The sequence below is a fragment of the Geotrypetes seraphini genome, chromosome 12 (assembly GCF_902459505.1).
Source record: "Geotrypetes seraphini chromosome 12, aGeoSer1.1, whole genome shotgun sequence".
NCBI lineage: Eukaryota > Metazoa > Chordata > Amphibia > Gymnophiona > Dermophiidae > Geotrypetes > Geotrypetes seraphini.
This window is the reverse complement of record NC_047095.1, coordinates 58,744,470-58,770,767: the sequence shown is the minus strand read 5'-3', so window position 1 is coordinate 58,770,767 and position 26,298 is coordinate 58,744,470. Positions and strand designations below refer to the sequence as shown.

Below are 26,298 nucleotides of genomic sequence, written 5' to 3'. Positions count from 1 at the left end.
AAGCAACATCAAATTTGGTTTATTCCTCTGGATCGTGCCAGGTACTTGGGACCTGGGTAGGCCACTGCTGGAAACTGGGCTCGATGAACCTTCGGTCAGTCCATTACGGCAATTCTTATGTGAGCCAAGTATAGGACAATCAAGCCATTGTGACATCACTGATGAGGCTGGCTCTTAGGCATTGGTGGAATGAAGCATTATGACATCACAATCTCAGCTCTGGAATGTTGCTACTCTTTGGGTTTCTGCCAGGTACTTGGGACCTGAATTGGTCACTGTTGGAAACAGGATCTTGGACTTGATGGTCCTTTGGTCTGTCCCAGTATGGCAACTCTTATGTTACTCGTATGTTTTTGTGTTACTGACTGTGCTTGCTAGTATGGAAGGCAAGTTTTAAGGATCACATGAGAGGAGGGAGAGTAATAGTTCATTACTTTTACTCATTATTGAGTTCATAATAACAGTAAGCATTTTTACTTGTATTGAAGTATTATCCGAACAAGTTTTAAGTACTTCACCTCTTTACTTTGACCTCATTGCAGTTTCGTTACAAGTAAAATGGCTGAAGAACTCAACTTTCCTCCTCTTTACATGGCTCAGACATCCCCCCCTTTCCTCCAATGGGGGTCCTCAAAATTTTCTATTTACTTAAGTATTGTAACAGGTTATAAATAAATAAATATTTACTTTGGGGTTTTTTTTTTTTTTTCAAAATTTTTATTTTAACAAAGACACATACAAATTAAATAGAACAGTCAGAGCACATACAAAACTTGTTCAAAACTAAAGATAAGATAAGTCATCCACGGGGTTTCCGCACGGAGACGAAAGAACTCAACAACACAATTGAAAAACCATCTCCCCATCCCAATCCCACCCTATACCCTCCCCAGCACTCCAGTGTCAAAACACAAAAAAAAAATTTTTTTTAATTCAAAAATTCAACAAGGCACTTCGGGCTCCATGGGACAAACTATCCCAAACAGGAGCCCAAATAGCCTGGAATTTTCTCCAATGACTAGGCCCACAATTCTTAACATCCAAATATTCATACCTTAACAGAGTAAACAGTTCATTTTTCCACATAGTAATAGTAGGTACCTCTTCCTGGCGCCACAATAAGAGTATGCATTTCCTGGCCAATAAAGAAGCTTTTTGCAATAACAAAGAATTACCCTTAGACAGCCCCAAGGAAGAGATTTGAGAGAAAAGCAGGACATTTGCCCGCAATGGAACTCACCTTCGCATGATTGTCTGCAGGTGAAGACCAACAAATGACCAAAAGGTTTGCAATCTGTCACAAGACCAGAACATATGAAAAAGACCAGCTGGCGTTGAATGGCACTTGGGACATTTAGCATGAGAAGCAAACCCTGCCACATACGCCCTATAAGGTGAGATATAAAGGCGTAACAGGAATTTATAGTACTGTTCTTGCAGGGTCACAGAGCGAGTCAAACGCGGGAGATGTTTCATAAGAAGACGCAGACCATCTCCAGTTATCTGTTCAGAGGAAGCAAGATCCTGATTCCACACCACCGCCACTGCTTCAGAGTCCCAAGGAGCACTGAAACTGCCCAAACTGACCTGATGAAAGGACAAACGGGTTCTAGGCTGTCGAGACAAGGTCAAAGTTTCCTGCACTGTATCTGCCATGTTCTCATTCAAAGTATTATGGTCCAAGGAGTGTAGTTAATGCGAGACTTGACCATAGGAAAACCAATCTCGAGCCTGCAAAAGTCCCCGAGACTGGAGATCCTGAAAGGACAAAGGAAATCCTTGCTCTGACACCACATCCCGCACATAGCATAAACCAAGGCCTGTCCATCTCTGCAAATACAGCTTAGAGCCGTCTGGATCCAAGTCTCGATTCCCCCATAAAGGCAACAATACTGTAGAGGTGAAAGGCAAATGCGTACGTTTGCATAACCATTGCCAGCACTGTCGCATAGATTTCAACAAGGGGTGGGAACGGGTAGAAAAAATCCTATAAGGTCTTTTGGCATGGACATAATATAACAAGTGTGTTGGTGCCATACGCTGCTGTTCAAGTGAAACAGGGTTGAGTGTTGAGTGTTCTTGATCCAGTGTTGAGTGTTCTTGATCCAATCAACCAGATGGCGGAGGAGACAGGCAACATTATAACGTCTCAAATCCGGCAAGGCCAAGCCACCTCTCCCCACTGGTGAAGAGAGTTGCGCCAAGGACAATCTAGGCTTCTTATTGTTCCAAAGAAATTTTCGCAAAACTTTTTGATACTGTCCCAGATCTTTATTAGTCACATATACAGGAAAAGTTTGCATCACATAAACCCATTTCAGAAACGACACCATTTTAAATAAAGCAATTCTGCCCCTCAAAGTCAGCAGGAATTTGGTCCAAAGCGCCAATACATCCCGTGACTTTCCCAACAATACAGAGAAGTTTGCAGCATAAGCTTTCTTTAGGTCAGCTGTAATATAAATCCCCAAATATTTGAGTCTGTGCGCCACCTTTTGTAGAGGAAAGGGGGAAATCCAATCCGCATAATTATACCCACTAATTGGCAAAGCCTCTGTTTTATCTAGATTCAATTCAAAACCTGATACCCCCCCATGAAGATCAACCAACTGCAAAACCTGTTGAAAAGAACCTTTGGGGTTGGGTCAGCAACAGTAAAACACCATCGGCAAAGGCCAGGCAGCGTACCTCTTCCTGTTCCACCGAAAGACCCAAGATAGAGCTGTCCTCCCTAATATGTTGCAACAAAGGCTCCAAAGATAATATGAATAGTAAGGGGGAAAGTGGGAAGTCCCGAGGCATTCCCCTCTCTACCATAAACCCGGCCGACACAACTCCATTCACCAGCACCGCCGCGCTAGGGTTGGCATAAAGAATCCGCACCATGTCCAGAAAGGGGCCCCCCAAACCATATTGATCCAAGACCAAAAACAAATAATCCCAAAGCCACACAATCAAAAGCCTTGCGAGCATCTAAACTGATCAATAAAGCCGGGAGAGAGTGAGTAACACTATGCCCCAAAGCAGCCATGATTTTTCGCACATTCCACACTGCCTGTCTCCCCCGGACAAAACCAACCTGGTCCAGGTGAATCACCCCAGGTAACAAAGAAGACAAGCGTAAGGCCAACATCTTTGCCATCAATTTCAATTCAAAGTTAATTAGTGAGATGGGCCGATACGAATCCACTGACGTGGGGTTACGGTCAGGCTTAAGGATCAACACTACGTGAGCTCGATTTGCATGGGCAGGAAAGGTCCCATTTGCCACCACCCTAGCAAAATAAGCCTCCAAGTGCTCAACAGTGTGACCCTGCAAAATTTTATAAAACTCAGAAGAGAAACCATCAGGTCCTGGGGATTTGGACAAAGGAGAGTCTTTGATTACCTGATGAATCTCCAAAGCAGTAAGAGGCTCATGAAGCAATTGACTGGACTCTCCAGGAAATTGTGGCAAATGAAGAGTTTGCAGATATGAGTGTAAAGCAGCCGGGGTGGATTGTTGCTTAGTATAAAACTCCCGAAAATGCTGGAAATATATCTCAGTCAGGCACTCCCTATTGGTTACAAAAGAACCCTCATGAAACAAACCTTTACAAAAATGAGGGCCTTGTCAAGGGTGTACTAAACGAGCCAGCAGTCTACCGGATGATGGCGAAAATAAAGATGGGACCTCAAGGTACTTTCATGAATCTTAGACTGCAGGGCCACACGAGCCATCTGAAGAGAGTCATGATCCGTCATGGAACCGGAAGCTATCCATTGACGTTTACACAACTCCACCTTTTTATGTAAATATAAGTGGGCACTCGAGCGCTCCTTTCGCTTTTGGGCTACATAGGCTATAGTTTCACCACGGAGGACCGCCTTTGCAGTTTCCCACAGCAAAACCTGGTCAGACGTAGAAGAGGCATTATCCAACAAAAACTGTTCCCAGCACCCAAAAGCGCTTATCCCAATACAAAAACCAAAGACCACGTCGACTGCCAAATTGCATACCCTGGACCTCCATCCATATTAAAGCATGATCCGAAATTGTCGGGGTATCAATCTCAGCTCGGGACACCCGGGGCAAAAAAGCAGTAGCAACCAAAACATAATCTAATCTGGACATAGTAGAATGAGCACGGGCTACATGTGTGAAGTCTTGGTCCAGGAGATGATATAATCTCCAAACATCAACAAGGTCCAACACACTACAAAACCGAGTAAGAACTCTCACTGATCGAGCATCTGCTGGAGAAGCCCCCCCAAGATGGTCCATGTTGGGGTCTAAAACCGCGTTAAAGTCCCCTAGCAACACCAGGGGTATGTCCGGAAAGGTAGCACACAGACCCACCAGGCTCTTTAAAAAAATCAAGGTTAAACACATTTGGGGCATAAATATTGGCCAACACCATCGCCTGGCCCTGAATATCAATATGAAGAAACACATACCTCCCTCCTGTATCTTTGACCACCCTATGTACAGTATATGGGAGAGTTTTGCTAAGTAAAATAGCCACCCTCGCACTGTGGGTAGTGCCTGTGGAATAATAAACCTCTTTAACCCATCCTCTACCCAACTTCTCATGTTTTATATCCAAGAGATGCGTCTCTTGGAGACAGGCAACATCCCCTTTTTTCGTAAAGTCTGCAAGATCTTGGATCACTTTACTGGCGAGTTAATACCCGCCACATTCCACGAACACACCCGCATGACAGAATCACCCATAGTCAGCATGGAATAAGAACAACAGCTGATACAAACAGTACAACCCAGAGGTCCAATGCCCAGCCCTCACCAGACCCCCCTTCCCCATAGGCCCAGTGACACAACTCTCAAAAGCCCTCCTAAACAAAATAAACCGGACACTGGAGTGCTGACCCCTCCCCACCTCAAATCCCCCCACCCAGGGGACAACCATTCCCCCCCAGTCCCCACCCCCTACTATCTCCCCCAAAGATACCACTTCACCAGTCACATCCCAATCCTCACCCTATGAAAACTCAACCTGAAGTAAAACCAAACAAAGAACTAATCCCCAGCCCCACACCAATCATTCAACCATACAGACCTACTAGAATGAAACAAAACTAGCGAACTGTACTAATCAAGCACTTTAAAGAGGCAAATCACCCCCCACCAGAATCAAACAGACAGCTCCATCAAAGGCCCCTTCAAACCACCAGAGCCCATCACCACGAGGCTTTAAGGGGTCCCCTCAGTGTCCACCGAGGTCCGTGGCGGTCTCCTGCTTTCTGTCGGGGGGACCAGAGTGATCCCAAGCATAGTCACAAAGGGCAATGCAGAAGAAGGGGAATCAAAGGTCTGCGTGCGGCCCTCTTTCTGAATCCGAAGTTTGGCGGGGTAGAGCAGGGCAAACTTCACTTTGTTGGCATATAAGGCCGGACAAATCGGGGTGAATTCCCGTTGGCGGGCTGCCACAGCCACAGAATAATCCTGAAAACAAAATATGTTCTTGTTATCGTGGCACAGACCTTTTCCTGCTTTAAGAGCTTGCAATATGGCAGTCTTATGAGCAAAATTCAAAATCTTGAATATGACCACCCGCGGTCAGGAACCCTCAGGGCCACGAGGCCCCAAACGATGGGCACATTCCACTCTAAACCGGCCCAACCGGGCGCCCCAAGAAAGAGACTGCGGAATCCAGGTTTCCAGGAAAGCAGGCAGGTCTGCATCCACAATCCGCTCCGGCAGCACCACCAGCTGTAAGTTGTTCTGCCGTGCTCTGTTCTCAAGATCTTCTACCTTCTGAGTCAGGGTGGCCAATTGTTTTTCCATATGGAAGGCTCCTGCTTCCACTGGCTGCACGCGGTCCTCCAAGACACTAACCCGATGCTGGGTTTCATCAAGTTCGAGCCCCTTGCTGAACAGCCTTTCATGAGCTGTATTTAGCTTCTCAAAGAACTGCTCCAACTTTTTTATCGAGTGCAGCCTCCACCGCTGCAGTCACTTCCGATATGATGTCCGCTGTCCACGCAGGACAAGAAGAAGGACTAGGCGTGTTAAGGTCCGATGCCATCTTGGGATCGGTTAGCTGACCGTAATCCCGCATTGGACAGACGGGTTTGGAATCCATGGGTGCCGCCAATACGCCCAACCACTGCCCCGGAGATGAATAGGGCCGCTGAAAAGATGAATTAGAAAGGCAATAGGGTTCACGAGGACGGGAGCAGTGCTTTTCAGCGTCTTCTCAACCGCATGTCTTTACTTTGTTATTATACAACATTGATTGTGGGATTAAGAAACAGATGTGTTATTCCATGGTGAATAACTGTCTATAACTCAGTTTGCTCTAAAGTGCAGAAGGACAGACAGATGCTGGATACATACCGTCCTGGGAGTTTTGACAGGTGTCCTTGCACAGGGAGTTCTGGGGATGGGCCTGGACTTCCTTGTACTTTTGTCATCACTCTCAGATTCATCTTCCGCTTCACTACTGCTGGAATCAGGTATATTCTTGCCAGGCACATAAGTAGTATCATTCTCTGTAAGATCAGCGCTCCTCCCCATGAATCTAGGAAAATACTCAAGTTAGAATGGAAGATCTGACTGCTTTACAGAAACCAGAAACAAAGCCCATTGAACTTTAACAGGCTGAGCCATAATCAAAACTTATTCTGCTTTAAAATGGAGCCAAGGCTGCCACTGGTCCTTTATAGAACTGAGCTAGGATAAAAAAAAATTGCTGTCTTAACAGAGTGCAATGTAAGAAAGTTGTCTCAAAAAAACCTGTGGTAGTTACAGTAAGAATATTACAGAGGTGCACAAGTCTAGTCCCTGAGTGCTCCAAACTGGTTAGATTTTCAGGATATCCCTAATGAATATTCATACTCAACAAAAGAGAGGGCTTTAGCTACAAACTATTAAAATTCATAAATATTAATCATTTATTATAATTTTATATTGCACCATCACATTAAATTATTTTTTTCAATATTTTCATTTTATATAACACATACATACATCCAATCAACCTCCCCAAACATAAAGCTCACCCAATCACCCAAATCACTTAAAGTTTCAAGTTTATTAAAAATTTGATAAAACACTAATCATAAATTCTAAGCATTTTACAGTAAAAAATTTAAAAAGGGGTCCAGTTAAACTATTAGTGACATAACTTTACTTACATGAAACAATAGGATATTGGGGAGAAATACAATTTGAAAGAAAGAGAGAACAATTAAGTATAATAACATGGAAAAGGAAAAATCAATTTTAGTATAAAATGAGCTTGGAAATTCCCATAGATCAATTAACAGTCATATGTGTCTTTAAATAAGAAGCTTTTGAGGCCACCCTTGAATTTATTTAGACCTTAAATAAAGATGGTAACAAATTCCATATTGTTGGGGCTATTATTGCAAAAGAGGAAGCCCTATGGGTACTAACGATTTTTAGGGATGGGACATGAAGAAGATGCTGTGATGCAGATCTTAAGGTTCTCGGAAGATCATGTGGAATCAGGTATTTATGGATAAAAGTGGGTTCTTTGGTTTTCACAGTTTCGAAGGAGATTAAAGCAATTTTGTAAGTGATACGGTGATGGATAGGTAGCCAGTGAGCACTTTTTAACATGGGAGTAACATGATCAAATTTTTTTTTGTTAGTTATAATTTTTATGGCAGTGTTTTGGATTAATTGTAAACGTCTGATATCTTTTTGGCAAACTCCTTTGAGCAGAGAATTGCAGTAGTCAAGTTTGGAAATTATGAGGGAGTGAATTAAAATGTTAAGGGACTGAGAATCAAGAATGTTGGCTATGGATTTAATCATTCCAAGTTTCCAGAAACAGTTCTTAACAACTGCACTAATTTGAAAGTAGTAGGAGAGTTTATTGTTGATTAATACCCCAAGGAAATTGATTGAACAAACAATGTTTATTGTTGATAGTTATCGAGGAAGTTAGATTAATATTTGTTTTCCATGGTAAGAGAAGACAATTAGTTTTAGTGATATTCAATGAGAGCATATTGTCACTAAGCCAGGGGGCAATCTTGTTGAGCTTTAAATTGATAAGACTGTCATCAGCATTAGACGTGTCTATAGGATAAATAATCTGAATATCATCCGCGTAAGCGTATGCGGTAAAACCAATTGATTGGCACTAAAGTGAGCAAAGGGGCTAGATAGATGTTAAAGAGTAAAGTGCTGTTTTAAATACGTAGTCTTCTTCACTGAATCAATTTTCAATTGCTTTGCTTCTTCAATCAATTGTTCATGATATCTCCTCTGTTCTTATCACATCAGTCCAACCTGATCATTGGAGGTTGATTGTATGTATGTATTATATAAAATGATAATGTTGGAAAAAAAAATTTAAATGTGACGGTGCTATGTAAAATTATAATAAATGATTAATATTTATGAAATTTAATAGTTTGTAGCTATAGCTCTCTTTTTTGTTGAGTTTGTATATTGTTACTTAGAGCTACTGAAATATAATTTATAAGTCCCGGTGTGCTATGAATATTCATGAGATATATTTGCCTAAGATTGAGGTAGTAGGCAAGCATATATACTAGAGATACTCTCTTGTGAAACCCCTAGAGGAGTAAAAGGCAATAAAAAAGTAAAGGAGCCTGACTTTTGGGGGGGCTTTGTGCTTTTTTTTTCTGAAAGATGGAGAAGTTAAAGCTTACCTACTAACTTACTTTCTTTTAGTCCCACCAGATCAGTCCAAGAAACAAGAGTGCTGCATCTATTGGCCTGCAGAAGTGTACTCTGCTCCATAAGGATACTGTGCAGCTCCCATTCTTCAGTATTTTATTTAACAAAGCAGTAAAACCCTTGTAAAATATAGTTCAGTGGAGATGCAAATTGAAAATATAGCTGGTGGGGATCCATAGTGCCTGCTAGCTGAAAAGTCTTCTTTGGAATCATGGAGTCTCCCAAGCAAACTCATCCCCACAGTAATGATCAGTGTGTTTCCAGCTGTTGACAGTGGCACTCCCACCCTCCCACATGTGTGCATGGGGGGGATGTAGGCTGAATTGAGTGCCAGAGAACGTGATAAAAGCCACTAGCAGGGTTTGGACGAGTTCCTGGAAGAAAAGTGCATTAAGGTGGACTTGGGGACAATTCATCGCTTATTCCTGGACTAAGGAGCATGAATTTACTACTCTTGTGATCTGGATATTGGGGCTTAATGGACATTCGGTCTGAACCAGTATAAGCAATGCCTATGTCCTTACCGGGACGCACGATCCTAAAGTGACCATCTTCCCAATGTCACCTAGGGCTCCTTTTACTAAGGCGCACTAGCGTTTTTAGCGCATGCAGGAAATTACTGCACGCTATGCTTCTAGAACTAACGCCAGCTCAATGCTGGCTTTAAGGTCTAGCGCACACTATTCCGCACGTTAAAGCCCTAGCGCACCTTTGTAAAAGGAGTCCCTAGTGTCTGATAACCCCCAGGCAAAAATTGCAATAAGCAAGGATAGCTCTTTCCAGAGAAGGTCTCTCACACACTTCCTACCTGAGCTGCTGTCTGATTAGGGCAGATGACTTCTGGGCAGATTTCCGCTGGGATCGTGGAGTCTCTATTACATCTTCCTCATCTGCACTACAGAGTTAAGGGGGGGGAAAAATTCTCATCAGAGGGCTTCACAAGGGGACAAAATACCAGAGCCCAGCCTAGCCTTCCATCTCTTACATTACCAGCAATAAATACCTACTAACTTTAAGAAGCCTTCTATTGCACTATGTATTACTGTATTATTTTATCTGTTCTATTATTTGTTCTATGTATTACAAGGTTTATTGTTGATAGTTATCGAGGAAGTTAGACTAATATTTTTTTTCCAAGGTAAGAGAAGACAATTAGTTTTAGTGATATTCAATGAAAGCATATTGTCACTAAGCCAGGGGGCAATCTTGTTGAGCTTTAAATTGATAAGACTGTCATCAGCATTAGACGTGTCTATAGGATAAATAATCTGAATATCATCCGCGTAAGCGTATGCGGTAAAACCAATTGATTGGCACTAAAGTGAGCAAAGGGGCTAGATAGATGTTAAAGAGTAAAGTGCTGTTTTAAATACGTAGTCTTCTTCACTGAATCAATTTTCAATTGCTTTGCTTCTTCAATCAATTGTTCATGATATCTCCTCTGTTCTTATCACATCAGTCCAACCTGATCATTGGAGGTTGATTGTATGTATGTATTATATAAAATGATAATGTTGGAAAAAAAAATTTAAATGTGACGGTGCTATGTAAAATTATAATAAATGATTAATATTTATGAAATTTAATAGTTTGTAGCTATAGCTCTCTTTTTTGTTGAGTTTGTATAATGTTACTTAGAGCTATTGAAATATAATTTATAAGTCCCGGTGTGCTATGAATATTCATGAGATATATTTGCCTAAGATTGAGGTAGTAGGCAAGCATATATACTAGAGATACTCTCTTGTGAAACCCCTAGAGGAGTAAAAGGCAATAAAAAAGTAAAGGAGCCTGACTTTTGGGGGGGCTTTGTGCTTTTTTTTCTGAAAGATGGAGAAGTTAAAGCTTACCTACTAACTTACTTTCTTTTAGTCCCACCAGATCAGTCCAAGAAACAAGAGTGCTGCATCTATTGGCCTGCAGAAGTGTACTCTGCTCCATAAGGATACTGTGCAGCTCCCATTCTTCAGTATTTTATTTAACAAAGCAGTAAAACCCTTGTAAAATATAGTTCAGTGGAGATGCAAATTGAAAATATAGCTGGTGGGGATCCATAGTGCCTGCTAGCTGAAAAGTCTTCTTTGGAATCATGGAGTCTCCCAAGCAAACTCATCCCCACAGTAATGATCAGTGTGTTTCCAGCTGTTGACAGTGGCACTCCCACCCTCCCACATGTGTGCATGGGGGGGATGTAGGCTGAATTGAGTGCCAGAGAACGTGATAAAAGCCACTAGCAGGGTTTGGACGAGTTCCTGGAAGAAAAGTGCATTAAGGTGGACTTGGGGGACAATTCATCGCTTATTCCTGGATTAAGGAGCATGAATTTACTACTCTTGTGATCTGGATATTGGGGCTTAATGGACATTCGGTCTGAACCAGTATAAGCAATGCCTATGTCCTTACCGGGACGCACGATCCTAAAGTGACCATCTTCCCAATGTCACCTAGGGCTCCTTTTACTAAGGCGCACTAGCGTTTTTAGCGCATGCAGGAAATTACTGCATGCTATGGTTCTAGAACTAACGCCAGCTCAATGCTGGCGTTAAGGTCTAGCGTGCACTATTCCGCACGTTAAAGCCCTAGCGCACCTTTGTAAAAGGAGTCCCTAGTGTCTGATCACCCCCAGGCAAAAATTGCAATAAGCAAGGATAGCTCTTTCCAGAGAAGGCCTCTCACACACTTCCTACCTGAGCTGCTGTCTGATTAGGGCAGATGACTTCTGGGCAGATTTCCGCTGGGATCGTGGAGTCTCTATTACATCTTCCTCATCTGCACTACAGAGTTAAGGGGGGGGAAAAAAAAATCTCATCAGAGGGCTTCACAAGGGGACAAAATACCAGAGCCCAGCCCAGCCTTCCATCTCTTACATTACCAGCAATAAATACCTACTAACTTTAAGAAGCCTTCTATTGCACTATGTATTACTGTATTATTTTATCTGTTCTATTATTTGTTCTATGTATTACTTCTTTATCTGCATCCCATGTATTAGCTCATCTTGTTGAGAACCGCCTAGAACTTTTTCGGTATGGCGATATATAAGAATAAAATTATTATTATCATCATGTTTTGTTTTTTATTACCACATAATAAATATATTTACATCACACTGATTTAAATAACATATTACCAAACCACACTCTCTGTGAACAAATCACACTACACAACTGTTTTCTTTATAAAATAGCTCAACAGGAATACCCCTGGACTGCAGCAAAGCCTTTTAAGTTTCAGCTCTTTTCAACACCACATTGTCCCATTTTTAAATACTGTATAACATACTGCACTCTATTCCAACAAATAATATAAAGCTATTTAAAGGGTTCCCATTGCCCACACATTTCTATGACCTTCACAATAAAGATCTTTCATTTATTTGCATAGATTACTCCAACGCTTTACGAGTCCAGATACCTAAATATTTTATACCCTCTTCTTTCCAAAGAAAGGGAAATGGATCAAACAATCCTTTTGTACAATGTACATTCAGCGGAATCACCTCCGATTTACTCCAGTTTATCTTATATCCTGAAAATTTCCCGAATCTATCAATCAGATCTAATAAATGTGGAATGGTAGTTTCAGGATTCCTCAAATGAAGCAAAATGTCATCTGCATACGCAGAGACTTATATTCCCAACCTGCATAAGGAATACCCTGGATCTCCTTTGCCTGCTGAATAGCCAATAATAAGGGTTCCAGTACGATAGCAAAAAGCAAAGGCGATAGCGTAAACCCTTGTCTAACTCCCCTCTCCAGACAGAAATGTTCCGAAAAAGTATTATTAATATATAATCTGGCAGAGGGGGAGCTGTACAAGGTTTGAATCATTTGTATAAATCTAGAGCCTATACCAAACCAATCCTTTGCTTGATACATGAAGGTCCATTCCACACGATCTATATTCTGTTTCGTATATATGACCTTTAATTGCTTGCTACATGCTGCTTTTGCGAAACAGGTTACTCAAGTTACTCAGGTTATTATTTATTTTATTTTTAAAATTTCCATACAGTCTAATTCCTATTATGCATGTATCCACATACATAATACTTTAAAACAGTACATAAGAGGCTATGCTATGCAGCCCTGAGCTGAGGCTGAGCAGATGCCAAAGGAAGCAAGAAACATAACATCTCCTGTTGTATTACCAGGTTTTAGAATGGCTTTTTGGGGTGGTGACTTGCTTCAGGGGGGTTTTGATTCTCTTGTTTCTGCTTGCCCTCCCCACTTCTTCTTCCACTGCATTTTCTCCTTCTGGTTTCCTGACAAAAAAGAAAAATAATTGCATGTTTCAATGAGGATCCTGCAGCTGGAAGGATACTAGATGCTGTTTTCTCATGCTATGGTCCCAACGTTTCAGCATTCCCCAGACTCCTGCAATTTACAGGTTTAACTAGGTGCTCTCACAGTATTTCCCGCTGTCCCAAGAACCAAGCACCGCCACTAAAAGCAGCACGCCGTTGGATTTTGAAAGTATTCATAGCATATCGTTGAACACAACGGAGACAATTAAAACACTTAGGGCTAGATTCACTAAGGACACTGATCGTGTCCCGACCACTTTGCAACCCGATTGTTCCCCAACCCGATTCACTAACCTTGGTGCCGATCAACCTCCGATCCGATCCGCACATGCAAATGAGAGAAATGGCATGCAAATGTAGGAAGGCAGATTCACTAAATCATTTAAGGAACACCGACCGACTGGGCTGGCCGATCCAAAAACAAGCGACTGGTGAGGACCAGTTGCTTGAGCAAAAACCTTGCTCTCTGTCCTGACTCTTGCTGGCTCTCTGCCTCGATTCTCTTGTTTGTCGCCCTTCCCTGCAGCACGAGCCCATGGTTTTAACCTGCTTTAAACCCACGAGTTAAAACCACGGGCTCACGAGTAAATAAAAAGTTAAAAAACAAACAAACACAGACAGCAAATGCAAGCACAGATGGTCTGCGCATGCGTCGGGATCACTCTCAGGCAATCCGTGTGGTCGGTTGGGGATGTAATTACGATCACTTCGTGAATTAGAACCCCGGCCACGGATCGGATTGGATTCGTGAATCTAGCCCTTAGATTTTTCACGTGTGGAGCAGCATAATGCACAGTGAAGTGGACAGAATATTTACTGCAGTTGATAAGACTTTTGACGCTAAAAGTTTCTAAAGAAATACCGAGCTTGTAGCTTTTATTGCAGTATCACAGTATTGAGCACTTTTTGTTTAAAACACAAGACACATTTTAAAAGAGGTCCAGGGATGTTTCACAAATGAATACCTGTTTGGGCTCATCGGAATACAACTCCAACTCTGGGGCTCTGTGCCCATTTAATGAGCTGTGAAAACCAAGGACTCTCTTATCAATACAAATTTATCGTTTATATTTAATAATCGTGGCACAGTGAGATGATGATTTTTTTTAAGCCTCTTATAATTGGTTACGGGCTTTTTAGTGGATACTCCAATAATTCTGCTCTCTTTCCATTGAAAGAATTTTTCTTTTTTCATAGTGGGTTCATTTCACTGAGCAGTCAAGCCAGCTCCGTTTATCTGAAAGGGACAGCCATGTTCAGAAACCACCTGCACAATGAAGGATCTTGCCAAGGACAATTCACAAGTGCTGAAATGTGCTCACCAGAGGAAAGAAACATTTACTGGAGGATAAATAGAAAAATAAAATTAAAAAGAGGAAGACTATCCACCCAGGCTGTAATAAAGCTTCCCACTACTTACGGACAGCTTTCTGGTTCCCTCTCTGTCTTGAGTGTTGGAGTCAACGTCTGGCTCTTCTTGCGAGGTGATAGTATTATCTCATCTATCGCTGCCTTATGGTCTCTTGTGAGCCTCAGGGGTCGCAGTTTTAGGCAAGGGATAGCTTCCTCTTCACTACGGGCTCTCTTGGGAAACCCCGACAACTCAGTGAGAGCTATGTGCCGCTTGTTGGCTCCCGGCTCTAGGGCCTGGATCCCGGCATCCTCATCCAACAGCTGCTCCAAGACATCCTGCCGCGTCAGCTTGCTCCTTTGAGATTTCGGAGGACCTAGAAACCAGTAGAAGGAAAAGCTGAAAACATTCAAAAACTCAACAGTTCAATCCCGAGCTTACAATATTATGTTAGCTGTGCTCATGCAAGGGTCTGACTTTTAAACCAAGCTGTACGCCTCTTTGACTATGTTTCTATAGGTTCTTGAGTCCTGCTAAGCTTCCCACGTTCTTGATAAAGTGCTCTATAGCAGTGGTTCCCAACCCTGTCCACCAGGCCAGTCGGGTTTTCAGGCCAGCCCTAATAAATATGCATGAGAGAGATTTGCATATAATGGAAGTGATAGGCGTGTAAACCTGCTCCATGCATATTATTAGGGCTATCCTGAAAACCCGACTTGCCTGGTGGACAGGGTTGGGAACCACTGCTATAGAGCACTTTATCAAGAACGTGGGAAGCTTAGCAGAACCCAAGAACCTATGGAAACATAGTCAGAGAGGCATACAGTCTTCTAGGGAGAGGGAGCAAAATTACCTTAAGTTCCTTTCGATCCTAAATATTAGATGAATGTAGACACTTTATTGGAGCTGAAAGGTAAGGTCCCCCACCTCCACCTCCACCTCCACCCACACCCACATCTGTTATATTTACTGAGATCAAAGCAGAAAATCTGGAGCGGTTTAGGCTACGTACTGGTCAGCTGCAGTTTCTTCCTGGCCAGAGGAGTGCAGCTTCTATCCTCTGGTCTCCAAGTGCTTTGTTCCTTAGAAAGAAAGCATTTTGAAGCAGAGAGTTTGGGTTCAATGTCTGTCCCACCCTGTTTCCATCTTGTGGCTCTGCAGTTGACCTGTCCCGTCTCCATCTCTAGTGCGCAAATTATGTCCAAGTCTGCTCTCTTCTTCAGCACAGGGTAAGGAGAAAGCCTCGATGAAGTGCTGCTTGCAGTGCTCACCCTGTTCACATTGCTGCCAGTCAGCAGATCAGAGGGTAATGGCTGAAAGTTCTTTCCATTCCACGACTGCTTAACAAACAGCACATTTTCTCCTCTTTTCCGACTTGGCGACTGTGCATTTGGAGCCAGCTGTACCACCTGAAACAAGAAGGAAGTTAGGAGCCACCTTTGTGTTTTCACTATTTTACAGACCTAGAAGATGAAACCACAATGTGACAGTTCTAAGGCCTAGTGGTTAGGGCTGAAGCCTCAGCACCCTGAGGTTACAGGTTCAAGCCTAGCTCTGCTCCTTATGACCCTGGGTAAGTCACTTAACAGGCAGATTAGTCAGATTGTGAACCCACTGGGACAGATAGGGAAAAAATATCTGACTACCTGAACGTAAACTGTTTAGGTATGATAGATAGATCCAAAGTTGTCCCTCACACCAGTCTATGCTGTATTCTGCAGCTTAGCTTGTATAGCAACCAAGTATCCAGCTTCAAAAAGGTTTCCTTTTTATTTTTATGCCCAAAAATCATTTGGGGGCCTGTCTTTCAAAGGGTGAAAACTGCCGCAAAGTCTGAGGGTATTTTTTTCACCTATACAGACCTACCAAGTCTCCTGCACTTGGAGGGAGTCCTCCTACTTTTCCAGGCCGTCTCCTGCATTCTTGCCAAACAGCCACTTTCCATTCTCGCGACAGCAAGAGATGCCCTCATAAAACTCATCTCCTGCTGCCATTAGAAGGGGCGGCAACTTCGGTTGCCACAGCCACAGATTGGGGAGTTCCAGGGGCAGAGCTGTGGGCAGGAGAAGGCAGAGCTAGGGGCAGGCCCTAAACCTCCTACAGGATATCTAGGCTTGCTTTAATTTAGAAAACTGCTTAAAAGTATATAAAAACAATGACATAGACTGTGGGACCGTTCATGGACTTTTACTGCATTCACTGCAGGTAATTTTCAGAACAGCTGATTTATGTAGATAAAAGAATTTTTACTTGTGGAAACTGCCATGAAACTGTTCTCTCTAGGAACACACAAGCATACAATCTGCACCGTTTGCTAGCACAGGATTTTCAACTGGGAGACAAGGTGGAGAGGGAGAGAGGATATGTGTACCCACCCTTAGGGGACTTGAAAGAAACATATACACACAGTATGGCATCCTCTCATCTTTCCCCAAAGTGTCATCATGAACCTTTCTCTTGGCAGAAAGAGCAGGGGTCGCTATACAGCGACGGAGGTGGTGATCTACTAGGAGGAAATAAGTCACAGTCTGCGTTCCAGTCCTGTGTTATGGTTCCCTGATACAAGCAAGGAAGGGGGCGAGATGGGTGGGATCTGAGAGAGAGAGAGACATGGGGGAAAGCCACTGCTTGCCCTGGATTGGTAGCGTGGGACGTTGCTACTCTTTGGGTTTGACCAAATACTAGTGATTTGGACTGGGTACCATGAGGACGGGCTACTGGGCAAGATGGACCATTGGTTTGACCTAGAGAATGACACAAGGACAAATTTTTCCCTGTACCAGGGGGAGCTCATTTTCTCATCCCGTCCCCATTCCTGCAAGCTCCATCCTTATCTGAACAAGCCTCAAACACATTAAAATCATAAATGTTTGAGGCTTGTGTGGTTAAAGGCAGAGCTTACAGGACAAAATTTGTGGGGACGGGATGGAATGGGGAAATTCAGTTCCTGTGGGGACGGGGACAAATTTGTTCCTGTGTCATTCTCTAGTCTGACCCAGTAAGGCTAGCTTTATGTTCTTATATTAACTTGGGTCTTACCTGCAAATTCATCACAATTGATCATTGTCACTGCCATCATAATTGGGTCCCAAGAATGACTCTTGCTGCAAGAAGAAAGGCCTGCAGCCAATGGATGAGCAAGGCAGAGAGGGGTCTGGGACCTGCTGCTACAGATAAGCAAGACTGGGAGGGGAGCACTGGAGGAGGATGAAATCAACGACCACCTCCCCATTGCAGACCCTACTCTACCTCTACCTCTAGGAGACCAAGTGGTATTGAAAAAGGAGCAGGCATAAACCAAAGGAGACAGACACCCCTGCACAAGCGAAATCCAACCGGCAAGAGCAGAAGGAGCCAGGTCTTCAAACTTCAAAAGTGCAATGTATGTCACTAAGACTTGTCTGATGTTTTTAGGACCGATTGATTGTCTTATTGACTTACATTGCACTTTTGGTTGATGTTAAAGTTTGAAGACCTGGCTCCTTCTGATCTTGCTTATTGAAAAAGGAGACCATTTTATTTTATTTTTTTAAATTTTGGTCAAGAACCTGTGCTTAGTTTTCAAGGGATTCACATTGTACAGACAGGAGAACAACGTGGGACCAGCAATGCCCCATTCCAACTTGTTACTTGCCCAGACTGATATCAAACATCTGCAAGGGGGATAATTTTAAATTTTGTCATGTAAATCAAACCCAACAGACCAATCAGAATCAGTTAAACAATCTGTGAATCTTGCAGGCAAGGACCTGGGGTAATTGTAGGGGGGACCAGTTTAAGGGATGCACGCTTTAAAAATAATAGAAACATCAACCTTTTGAAAAATGCAATTTCTGTGCATCAACTCTTGTTGCATGTCCCTGTGAAACATTAGACAGCATACAGCATCATTCGTACTTCCTTACCTCAGACAAGAACATACCTGGACCGTGCCAAGAATGGTCTCTGCATCAATATCATTTTCACAGCCAGGGACTTGGTATAGAAAGATCTCCTGGGGATGAGCCTCCCTTTCAAGCAGCTTCCGTTTTCTGATGGGAATCTCCTCAAAGTGGATGAACCACTGGACTATGGCATGCCGGGCAGACTGGTGCTCGGTGACTAGAGAGCAGAGGAGAAAGCGATTTTGTTTTACACGCATCTGGTTGCCAGACTATAGCTTACCTAATTCCTTACAAATAAAGGGCTCCTTTTACTAAGGTGTGCTACATTGCCACGCACGCTAGTCCTTAACGCCAGCATTGATCTGGCATTAGTTCTAGAAGCATAGCGCGCGGTAATTTCCTTCGTGCGCTAAAAACGCTAGCGCACCTTAGTAAAAGGAGCTCATAATACAATCACTCTTTTTTTAGCTATGTCCTCTGGACTTCCTTCTTTCTTGCGCACTTTTTGGGTTCATTATACTGCACGGAGATCCCTTGGTTCATCAAACCAACGTCTCTTGAGTGTACCTCTTTTAGGCAATTATTTATTTATTTAAAAAATTTTCTATACCGTTTAATACTAAACGGTTTACATCAATTAGAAAAGAACATAATAAAACAAACAGACAATCGCAAAAACATGTCTGCAAAATAGCAGCAAAAGCGTAAATAAAAAGATCATGAATAATTCTTCAGCTAAACCAGAGAAAAATTACTGACTCGAAAAAGGCATCTACAAATAATTGTGTCTTTAGCAATTTTCTAAACAGTTTCGTATTTGTCCCTCAAGGGAGTTCTGCATTTTAACTCCTGCACAACAGAAAGTCATTTTACCAGTCTCCACCAACCTCGGCTTAGCATTCGTTTCCAGTAAAGCTAAATTCTCAGAACGTAATGAATAACGTATTGTATTGTATCCTGCAAACAACTGGTAACCAGTGCAGTTGTTGGAGACAGGGCAAAATATGGTCCTATTTCAACAAGCCAAATATTTCTTGACGTACACAGAAATTCCTCGCTCTCAGTTATGGCCCCTGTTCTTTGGAACTCTCTCCCCACTTACCTATGCAAAGAAAAATCATTCATTATATTTAAAACCCGATTAAAGGCATTTTACTTCTCTCAAGCATTTTGCTCATAGTTTGGGGTTGGGGGGGCTATATGGGGACCCTTTTTTGCTTCCGTTTCCCTAGTATCCTTTTGCAAATTTTTTTGTAATTTACCTCATCGTTATTCCCTTTAAACATAACAGAGTTTTATTCCCTTATTTTATACTTATTGTAAACCGCTTAGATTTTAACTTTTTTGTTTTATATTTGCGGTATATTAAATAAATAAAATGAACTTTTCCTCTTAGTGCTACAACATCCTATTTGTTTAGGTGGCTCCCATCCTGCCAGTTTCCTACTTGGTAGGAAATAGCCTAAATTTTCAGGACACCTAAATCATGTTCCAGGTTGCCCAGAGTAGAGAATGATACGGTGAGTGTTGCCCATGGCTAGCCACGGGTAGGATGTGAAAAAAAGGTCACCGTGGGACAGGGAGAAAGCCATTCACCGCCCTGTGGAGCGGTGAATGGCCTTGTCCCCGCGGTTAACTGAGGATCGCGCTGAAGATCACACAGTTCAGCAGCCCCCTCCCTCCCTATCATGGTCTGGGCATCTCCCTACCTCCTTCCCTTCTCTGGCTTACTTTAATTTTCATCTTAACAAGCCACCAGAGCCTTGAAGTCGCGTGATTCCAGGAAGTACTTCTTCACAGAAAGAGTGGTTGATCATTGGAACAGTCTACCTCTGCAGGTGATTGAGGCAAATAGCGTGTCAGATTTTAAGAGAAAATGGGATATTCACGTGGGAACTCTAGGGGAGTAAAGTCAGGGGGTGGATCATTGGGGTGTGCAGACATGATGGGCTATGGCCCTTTTCTTTTTTTTTTTTTTATCAATAAATGTTTATTAAAAGATTTTGGGTATAAAAATTATACACACCAGAAATTGCATAGCAGAGACAACAGAGGTGCAAACAAGCATACAAAACCACAACAAGAGATCTATAAGTCTCATAATGCTCCCCCAACAATACAATCATCAAAAAGTGCTCCCAACCATACCCCCCCGCACTACCACTAGCAAAGAGGGACTCCCTGTTGGTTCTGCAGGAGAGTCCCCCCATCCACCCCCCCCCCCCCAGAAAGAAGCTTAAAACAGAGATTCGATTTTTTCAAGGATTCGTGTCCAAGTCCGTGTGTAAGTATAATAGTAGCTATGGCCCTTTTCTGCCGTCATATTCTATGTTTCTAACTTCCTGTTTCCAATTGCATCAGAAGAGGACTTTCCGGTAGCCGCACGGGACCTCAAGGCTCCGGCTGCTTGTTAAGATGAAAATTAAAGTAAGCCAGCGAAGGTACGGGGAAGGAAGGAAGAAAAGGGGCTGCTGAACTGGGTGAAGGGGGTAGAGAGGGGATTATATGTGGTGGCGGGGACATGGACCGAGCTTGCGGTGATGGAGCTCAGGGTGATGTGAGAGGGACCAGGACAAACTCACGGGGACAGGGCAGAGATGGGGACAAATTTTTTCCCCATGTCATTCTCTAGCCCAGAGCATGAGAAGCAGGAATACGATATCTTGGGAAATGTTTCAATTAGCAATAATCACACTTCTGATAAACCTCATTGGCCATGATCCTGCCACTGCGCAAAGCTGGAATCCAATAATTTCATTAAGCCCAAGGTTTCCAGTGTATCCTAAAGGACTCTGGTACAGATCACATGATAAAAGCTCCACCATACTCATGTGACCAGGAAAATGAAATGTAGAACGGAAGAGCAGTTTGATATTAGGCAACAGCAAGGAATACTTTTCAATTTGGATTCTGATATCCTTTGATTTTGTAGCAGATTCTACAACTTTGCTGAATCCAGTTCATACATCTCTCTCAGATCCCACATCAGGGACACGCAACCCATGTACTGCCTACCGTTTTCATACAGCTGAAGCAGCCTGGCAACATAGGGCCGATCATCATCCTCTCCTTCCACCAAAATAAAATCTTCAATGTTTATGCGAACGCCAACTGCATCGTCTTCAGATTTTACCAAGAGACCCCTGCAAAAAAGCTTTTATAGAAGTTACCTGTCCAGGATCAGACATCAATACAGAGAACTTGAATATAATATATAGTTAGAAGTTAACCCAGGCCTGGTTGCTCAGGGAGAGAGGGCTAGTGAACAGGTTGAGTGTTATCACTGGGGTTTTTTTAAAATTTTATTTCCAACGTAAACATGAATGAGATCTCAGTAACGTCTCCGTCAACTTCTAGCCTAATTATTTCCTCACTTCTTGGCTCAGACCTGACTAACCCAAGCAAAAGGAAAGTGAGGAAATACCTTTCAGCAGACAAAGCAATACTAGTTTTGCACTATCTTGGCAAAACCGGCTGGCTCCTACCGGCACCTCTCCAATCCCATGCCAGCGCGGTGCTGTAAACAAAACAAAAATTACTTTTCCTCTGTTAGGTCCGTTCAGATCGACGCCGCTACTGACCATCCACCGCCACCAGTGCTTTAGGAGGCCTCGGAGGGATGTAAGGTCTCACCGAGGGGGGCAGAGGTGTTGTTCGTTGAATCAATGAGTAAGATTTTCTCAGACAATTAATTGATTTGAATCGGGCAGCACTTGTCATTAGTAGGGGTAAAAGTTGCAAGTTTTTAGTTGACTGGGACAAGATGCAGGAGGGATCCCTTCTGTCCCGGCCTACTGCTGGTCCACCAGGTGTTACAGGCGGCCTGGTGGAGGCCTTCAAAGCAACAAGAGGGAGGGGGACAGAGTTTGGCAGGGAAGGACGGAGGGGGCTGGGTGCAGAGCCTGGCAGGGCATGGCACTTGAATATTACCCCTCCCCCACCCCAGAGGGGGAAAAAAAGGTTACTTCGGTTTATATTCAAGTATATAAGGTACAATTCAAATATTGGTGCTGCACAGAGAAACAGCTATGGCATAGTGGAAATCTGTTTGTAATAAAATACAAGAAATCAAACCCAACAGGGAAAACTGAAATTCATAAGCCTAATTACAGTGAGACAGTTTTTGGAAAGCTAGGATGGCCAGTTCAAAAATATTAATACAGTTATCTCTCCAGAAGATGGTCAAACCATAATTCTTCAACCCCCCCTCCTTTACTAAAGCCGGCAGCATAGGCCAGCGTGGTAAATGCTCCGATGCCCTTTAGAATTGAATGGACGTCTTAGCATTTGCCGTGCAGCACTCTGCTATGCGGCTTTGTGAAAGGGGCTTAAATCAGGTATATGGAGAAATGTGGTTTTGTGTAATGATCATTATATTACTCCTGGTGGAATTCTGCACAAAAAAAATTCAAAATTCTGTGCACAAAATTAGCAGATTCTCCAAGTTTATTTGTCAAAATGTAAATAATATTTTTTTGCTAATTATCCATATTGCATTTAAAACATTTTAAAAATGTTTTTCTTCTATCTTTGTTGTCTGGATGTTTTATTTTCCCATCTTGTTGGTTCCAGTTTCTCTTTTCTGCTTTCCTGTTGTCTGCTAATTCTCCTTCAAGTGGCTGCTATCCATTTATCTTTTTTCCTCTCTACTGTCTATTCCCTCACTACACCTGCTTCTGACATATTGATCATTCCTCTTTTCTGCCTCTTTCTTACCCTTCTCCTCTTTTTCACTTTTCAGCTATCACATTTCCATCTTCTCTTCCATTCTCCATCTCATTCCTTCCTCAGACCTCCATTCCCTTTTATCTTCAACGTACCCCCTATTACCATATTTCTACCCTATGTAATATCTATCCTCTCATCCATTTCTTTGACACCCTCTCCTCCCCCTCAGGGTTCTACCATTCTCAGCATCTTCCTTCCTCCATCCTTATAGCCCAGCATCTGCTCCCTCTTCCTTCCCTCCCTACCCACGTAGCCTGACATCTCCCTCTTTCTTCTCTCTTCCCTCCTGCACTTCCCCTATAGCCAAGCAATTCTCCCACTCTCTTCCCTCACTCCCATTGCAGGCATCTCTCCATCATACCATTCTGCTCTTGGATCTAACAGCTCATCCTTCTCCCCCTACACCTTCTGTATATCTCCCTCTCATCCACCCCACCCCATGTCCAACACCTCTCTCTCTCACCCTCCCTTGCGTCCCTCCCCCATACAGCATTCTCACCCTTTCTCTGCCATATCCAAAATTTCTGTTTCTTTCCCACTGTCCACCATCTCTCTCTCTCCCCGTGCCTTGAGCCAGACCTCTCTATCCCACTCCATGCACCTTCTCTACCTTCCTCCCCTCCATTATCATGTGCAACATTTCATCATCTCCGCTTGCCATACATGTCTCCCTTCTCTTCCCTGGATCCATTTTTTACTGCATCAAGATTTACAAAGACTAGGAGACACTCAAAGTTACAGAGTAATACTTTTAAAACCAATAGGAGGAAATATTTTTTCACTCAGAGAATAGTTAAGCTCTGGAATGCATTGCCAGAGGATCTGGTAAGAACAGTTAATGTAGCTGGTTTTAAAAAAGGTTTGGACAAGTTCTGGGAGGAAAAGTTCATACTCTGCTGTTGAGACAGACATGGGTCGGTAGCATGGAATGCTGCTACTTTTTGGGGTTTTGCCACAAATACAGGATACTGGGCTAGATAGGCCATTGATCTGACCCAGTAAAGCTATTCTTATGTTCTGCTATATCGTTTTTGAGATATGGTGACCAGAACTGCACACACTATTCAAAGCGCGGCTGAATCATAAAGCGATACAAGGGCATTATAATATTTTCATCTTTGTTTTCTATTCCTTTCCCGATAATTCCTAACATTCTATTTGCTTTCTTAGCTGCTGCCATACATTGAGCTGAGGGTTTCAACGTATCCTCAGCAATAACACCTAGATCCTTTTCCTGAGCAGTGTTCTTGAAAGGGTCCTCCTCATACTTGTTAGAAAGGGAGATGTTAAGGGAGCTCTCAGCCTCTGGCCTCTGTATTTTTTTCCGTTGGCTTCTGGTACAATCTTTATTAGTGAGTCTTTTGGATTATTGTAATATTGTGTATTTTCCCAAGAAAGACATGGTTTGACTCATACTGATTCAGAATACAGCGATTAGAATGATCTATGGTCTTAAAAAATATGACCATGTGACTCCATTTTATTGTGAATTGAATTGACTGCCAATGGAGGCTCGTGTTTTGTTTAAGTTGGGTTGCTTTTGCTAAAAGGTCATGTATGGTACCGCTCCGTTTGATATGGTTAATAGATTCTCTCTAGCATCGTATAAAAATAGTAGAAAGTCTCATGCCCCAGTTGAAGCAGGCTATTCAGGTAGGGTTCCCTGAATGGAAATCTTCACATGATCATTATAGCTTAGAATTCCTATGTTTTCAGGCAGATTTTCTGGGACACCAGGCCGCCAAGTGGTATAAAATTTTATCTAATTATTTGAATAAGAAACCTAAAAATGTATTAAGGGATATTTGGAGCATTGAGATTAAGCATCAGATTAATGCATCTCAATGGCCACGTATTTGGTCTTGGAGAATTAAAGGTACGATGTCGGCATCTATTAGACAAACATGGTTCTTTTTGTTGCATAGAGCATTCTGGACCCCTACTAGATTACAAAAATTAGATTGCTCTAAGTCTAATAGGTGCTGGCATTGTAAAATTGAAGTTGGAACTCTGGATCATCTTTTATTTTATTGTCCATATATTCAAGCATTTTGGTTATCAATATGGGATCAAGTTAACCTCTTTATGGAAAATCATGTGGCATTGTCATATGATACAGTTTTATTTGGAATGTGTATGAGAAATAAAAGCCAAATATCTGCAGTAAATAATAAGCTTTTGATGATCCTTACAGGAGTAGGGATACAACAAATAACATTGAATTGGAAAAATTGTTCTAGACTAAATTACAGCTTCTGGTGGAACTCAGTGTGTCATCTGTACAAAATGGAACGTTTACTTGCAATACAAAATGGTCATTTTAATAGATTTAAAGATGTGTGGAGGCCAATAATAAATTATCATAATGATTAATGTTAATTTATTATTCTTTTTCCTTATATGATAATTGAAAGAAGGGGGGATGGGTGGGTTATGATAATTCAATATATATGTGCATAATTTAATTGATTAATATACATAGGAATTATATTATTCATGTATAGATATGAGATGGGGATGGGATATAAATCTTTTAGTTATATATTGTTATGGAATTATCAAGTGATAATGTAATATGTTGTGTTCATATTTTAATGTATACTTGATGTATATGTTAAAATGAATAAAGATTTGAAAAAAAAAAAAGAAAGTCTCATGCCCTATTCACCTTTTCATCAGTACAGGGCTGTAAAAATAAGAAATTTCTGGACCATACTTTAGCATTCCAAGCAGCTACACACGACAGAGAATTTCGATTGTTATTGCTTGGAGCCTGTTCTTATAAACATTTCAGAACTCAACTGAAAACTTATCTCTTTTCAAAATACTTGGTTAAATAATGTCTTTCTGTCATTCTTAAATTGTTTTTAGTTTATAATCTTTTGTAAACCACATAGAACTCATGGTTACGGGGTTAAGAAGTTATGATGATGTTATGTTATGATGTTGATTTGAAAAAAAAAATTGTCAAGGTCTCATATACTTACTTATAGTGCAAGGTCTTCAGCTTTCTATCTTTTGAAGTTGGTTCCCCAACCCAGGAATAAATCCGTCTCTTCTTTAACCTTGTGAAGTACCTGGTCATAGTTTTCCCTCTACAAGCACAGACAGCAGACTAGGTAATGCAAAAACTCTGGATTCCACAGATCTATAAGTAAGGAATTACAGAATAGGTTTATATATGCTGCAAAGCAAAACATAATAAATCCCTTAAACTTGGTTACTAATTTCTATTCTAGTTACTAATGCCTTCAGAAGCGGCACTCAAAATGGAAAAAGCTTTCACGTTGAGTAATGGTTTCCGCCGCTAGCTTCCTCGTAGGCTCTGTAATTACTTCATATAAACACTGC

The 26,298-nt window shown here is 42.1% G+C and overlaps 1 protein-coding gene and 1 pseudogene across 3 annotated transcripts in view; both read right to left on the bottom strand.

Moving 5' to 3' along the window:
• The window catches only part of ORC1 (origin recognition complex subunit 1), a 74,858-nt gene that overhangs the window by 43,714 nt on the left and 4,846 nt on the right, over positions 1 to 26,298 (bottom strand). For 2 of the 3 annotated variants that reach the window (XM_033915994.1, XM_033915995.1), the window contains exons 2-10: positions 25,935 to 26,095; positions 21,235 to 21,362; positions 18,258 to 18,436; positions 15,348 to 15,744; positions 14,405 to 14,711; positions 12,829 to 12,942; positions 11,365 to 11,451; positions 9,486 to 9,572; positions 6,338 to 6,521 (exon numbers count right to left, since the gene is read on the bottom strand). In XM_033915994.1, coding sequence (XP_033771885.1) covers positions 6,338 to 6,521; positions 9,486 to 9,572; positions 11,365 to 11,451; positions 12,829 to 12,942; positions 14,405 to 14,711; positions 15,348 to 15,744; positions 18,258 to 18,436; positions 21,235 to 21,362; positions 25,935 to 26,032 — 1,581 coding nt within the window. In that variant the 5' untranslated portion in view covers positions 26,033 to 26,095. The remainder of the gene's footprint in view (positions 1 to 6,337; positions 6,522 to 9,485; positions 9,573 to 11,364; positions 11,452 to 12,828; positions 12,943 to 14,404; positions 14,712 to 15,347; positions 15,745 to 18,257; positions 18,437 to 21,234; positions 21,363 to 25,934; positions 26,096 to 26,298) is intronic. The other variant, XM_033915996.1, reaches the window with a different exon arrangement.
• On the bottom strand, positions 20,796 to 20,959 carry LOC117346964 (annotated as a pseudogene).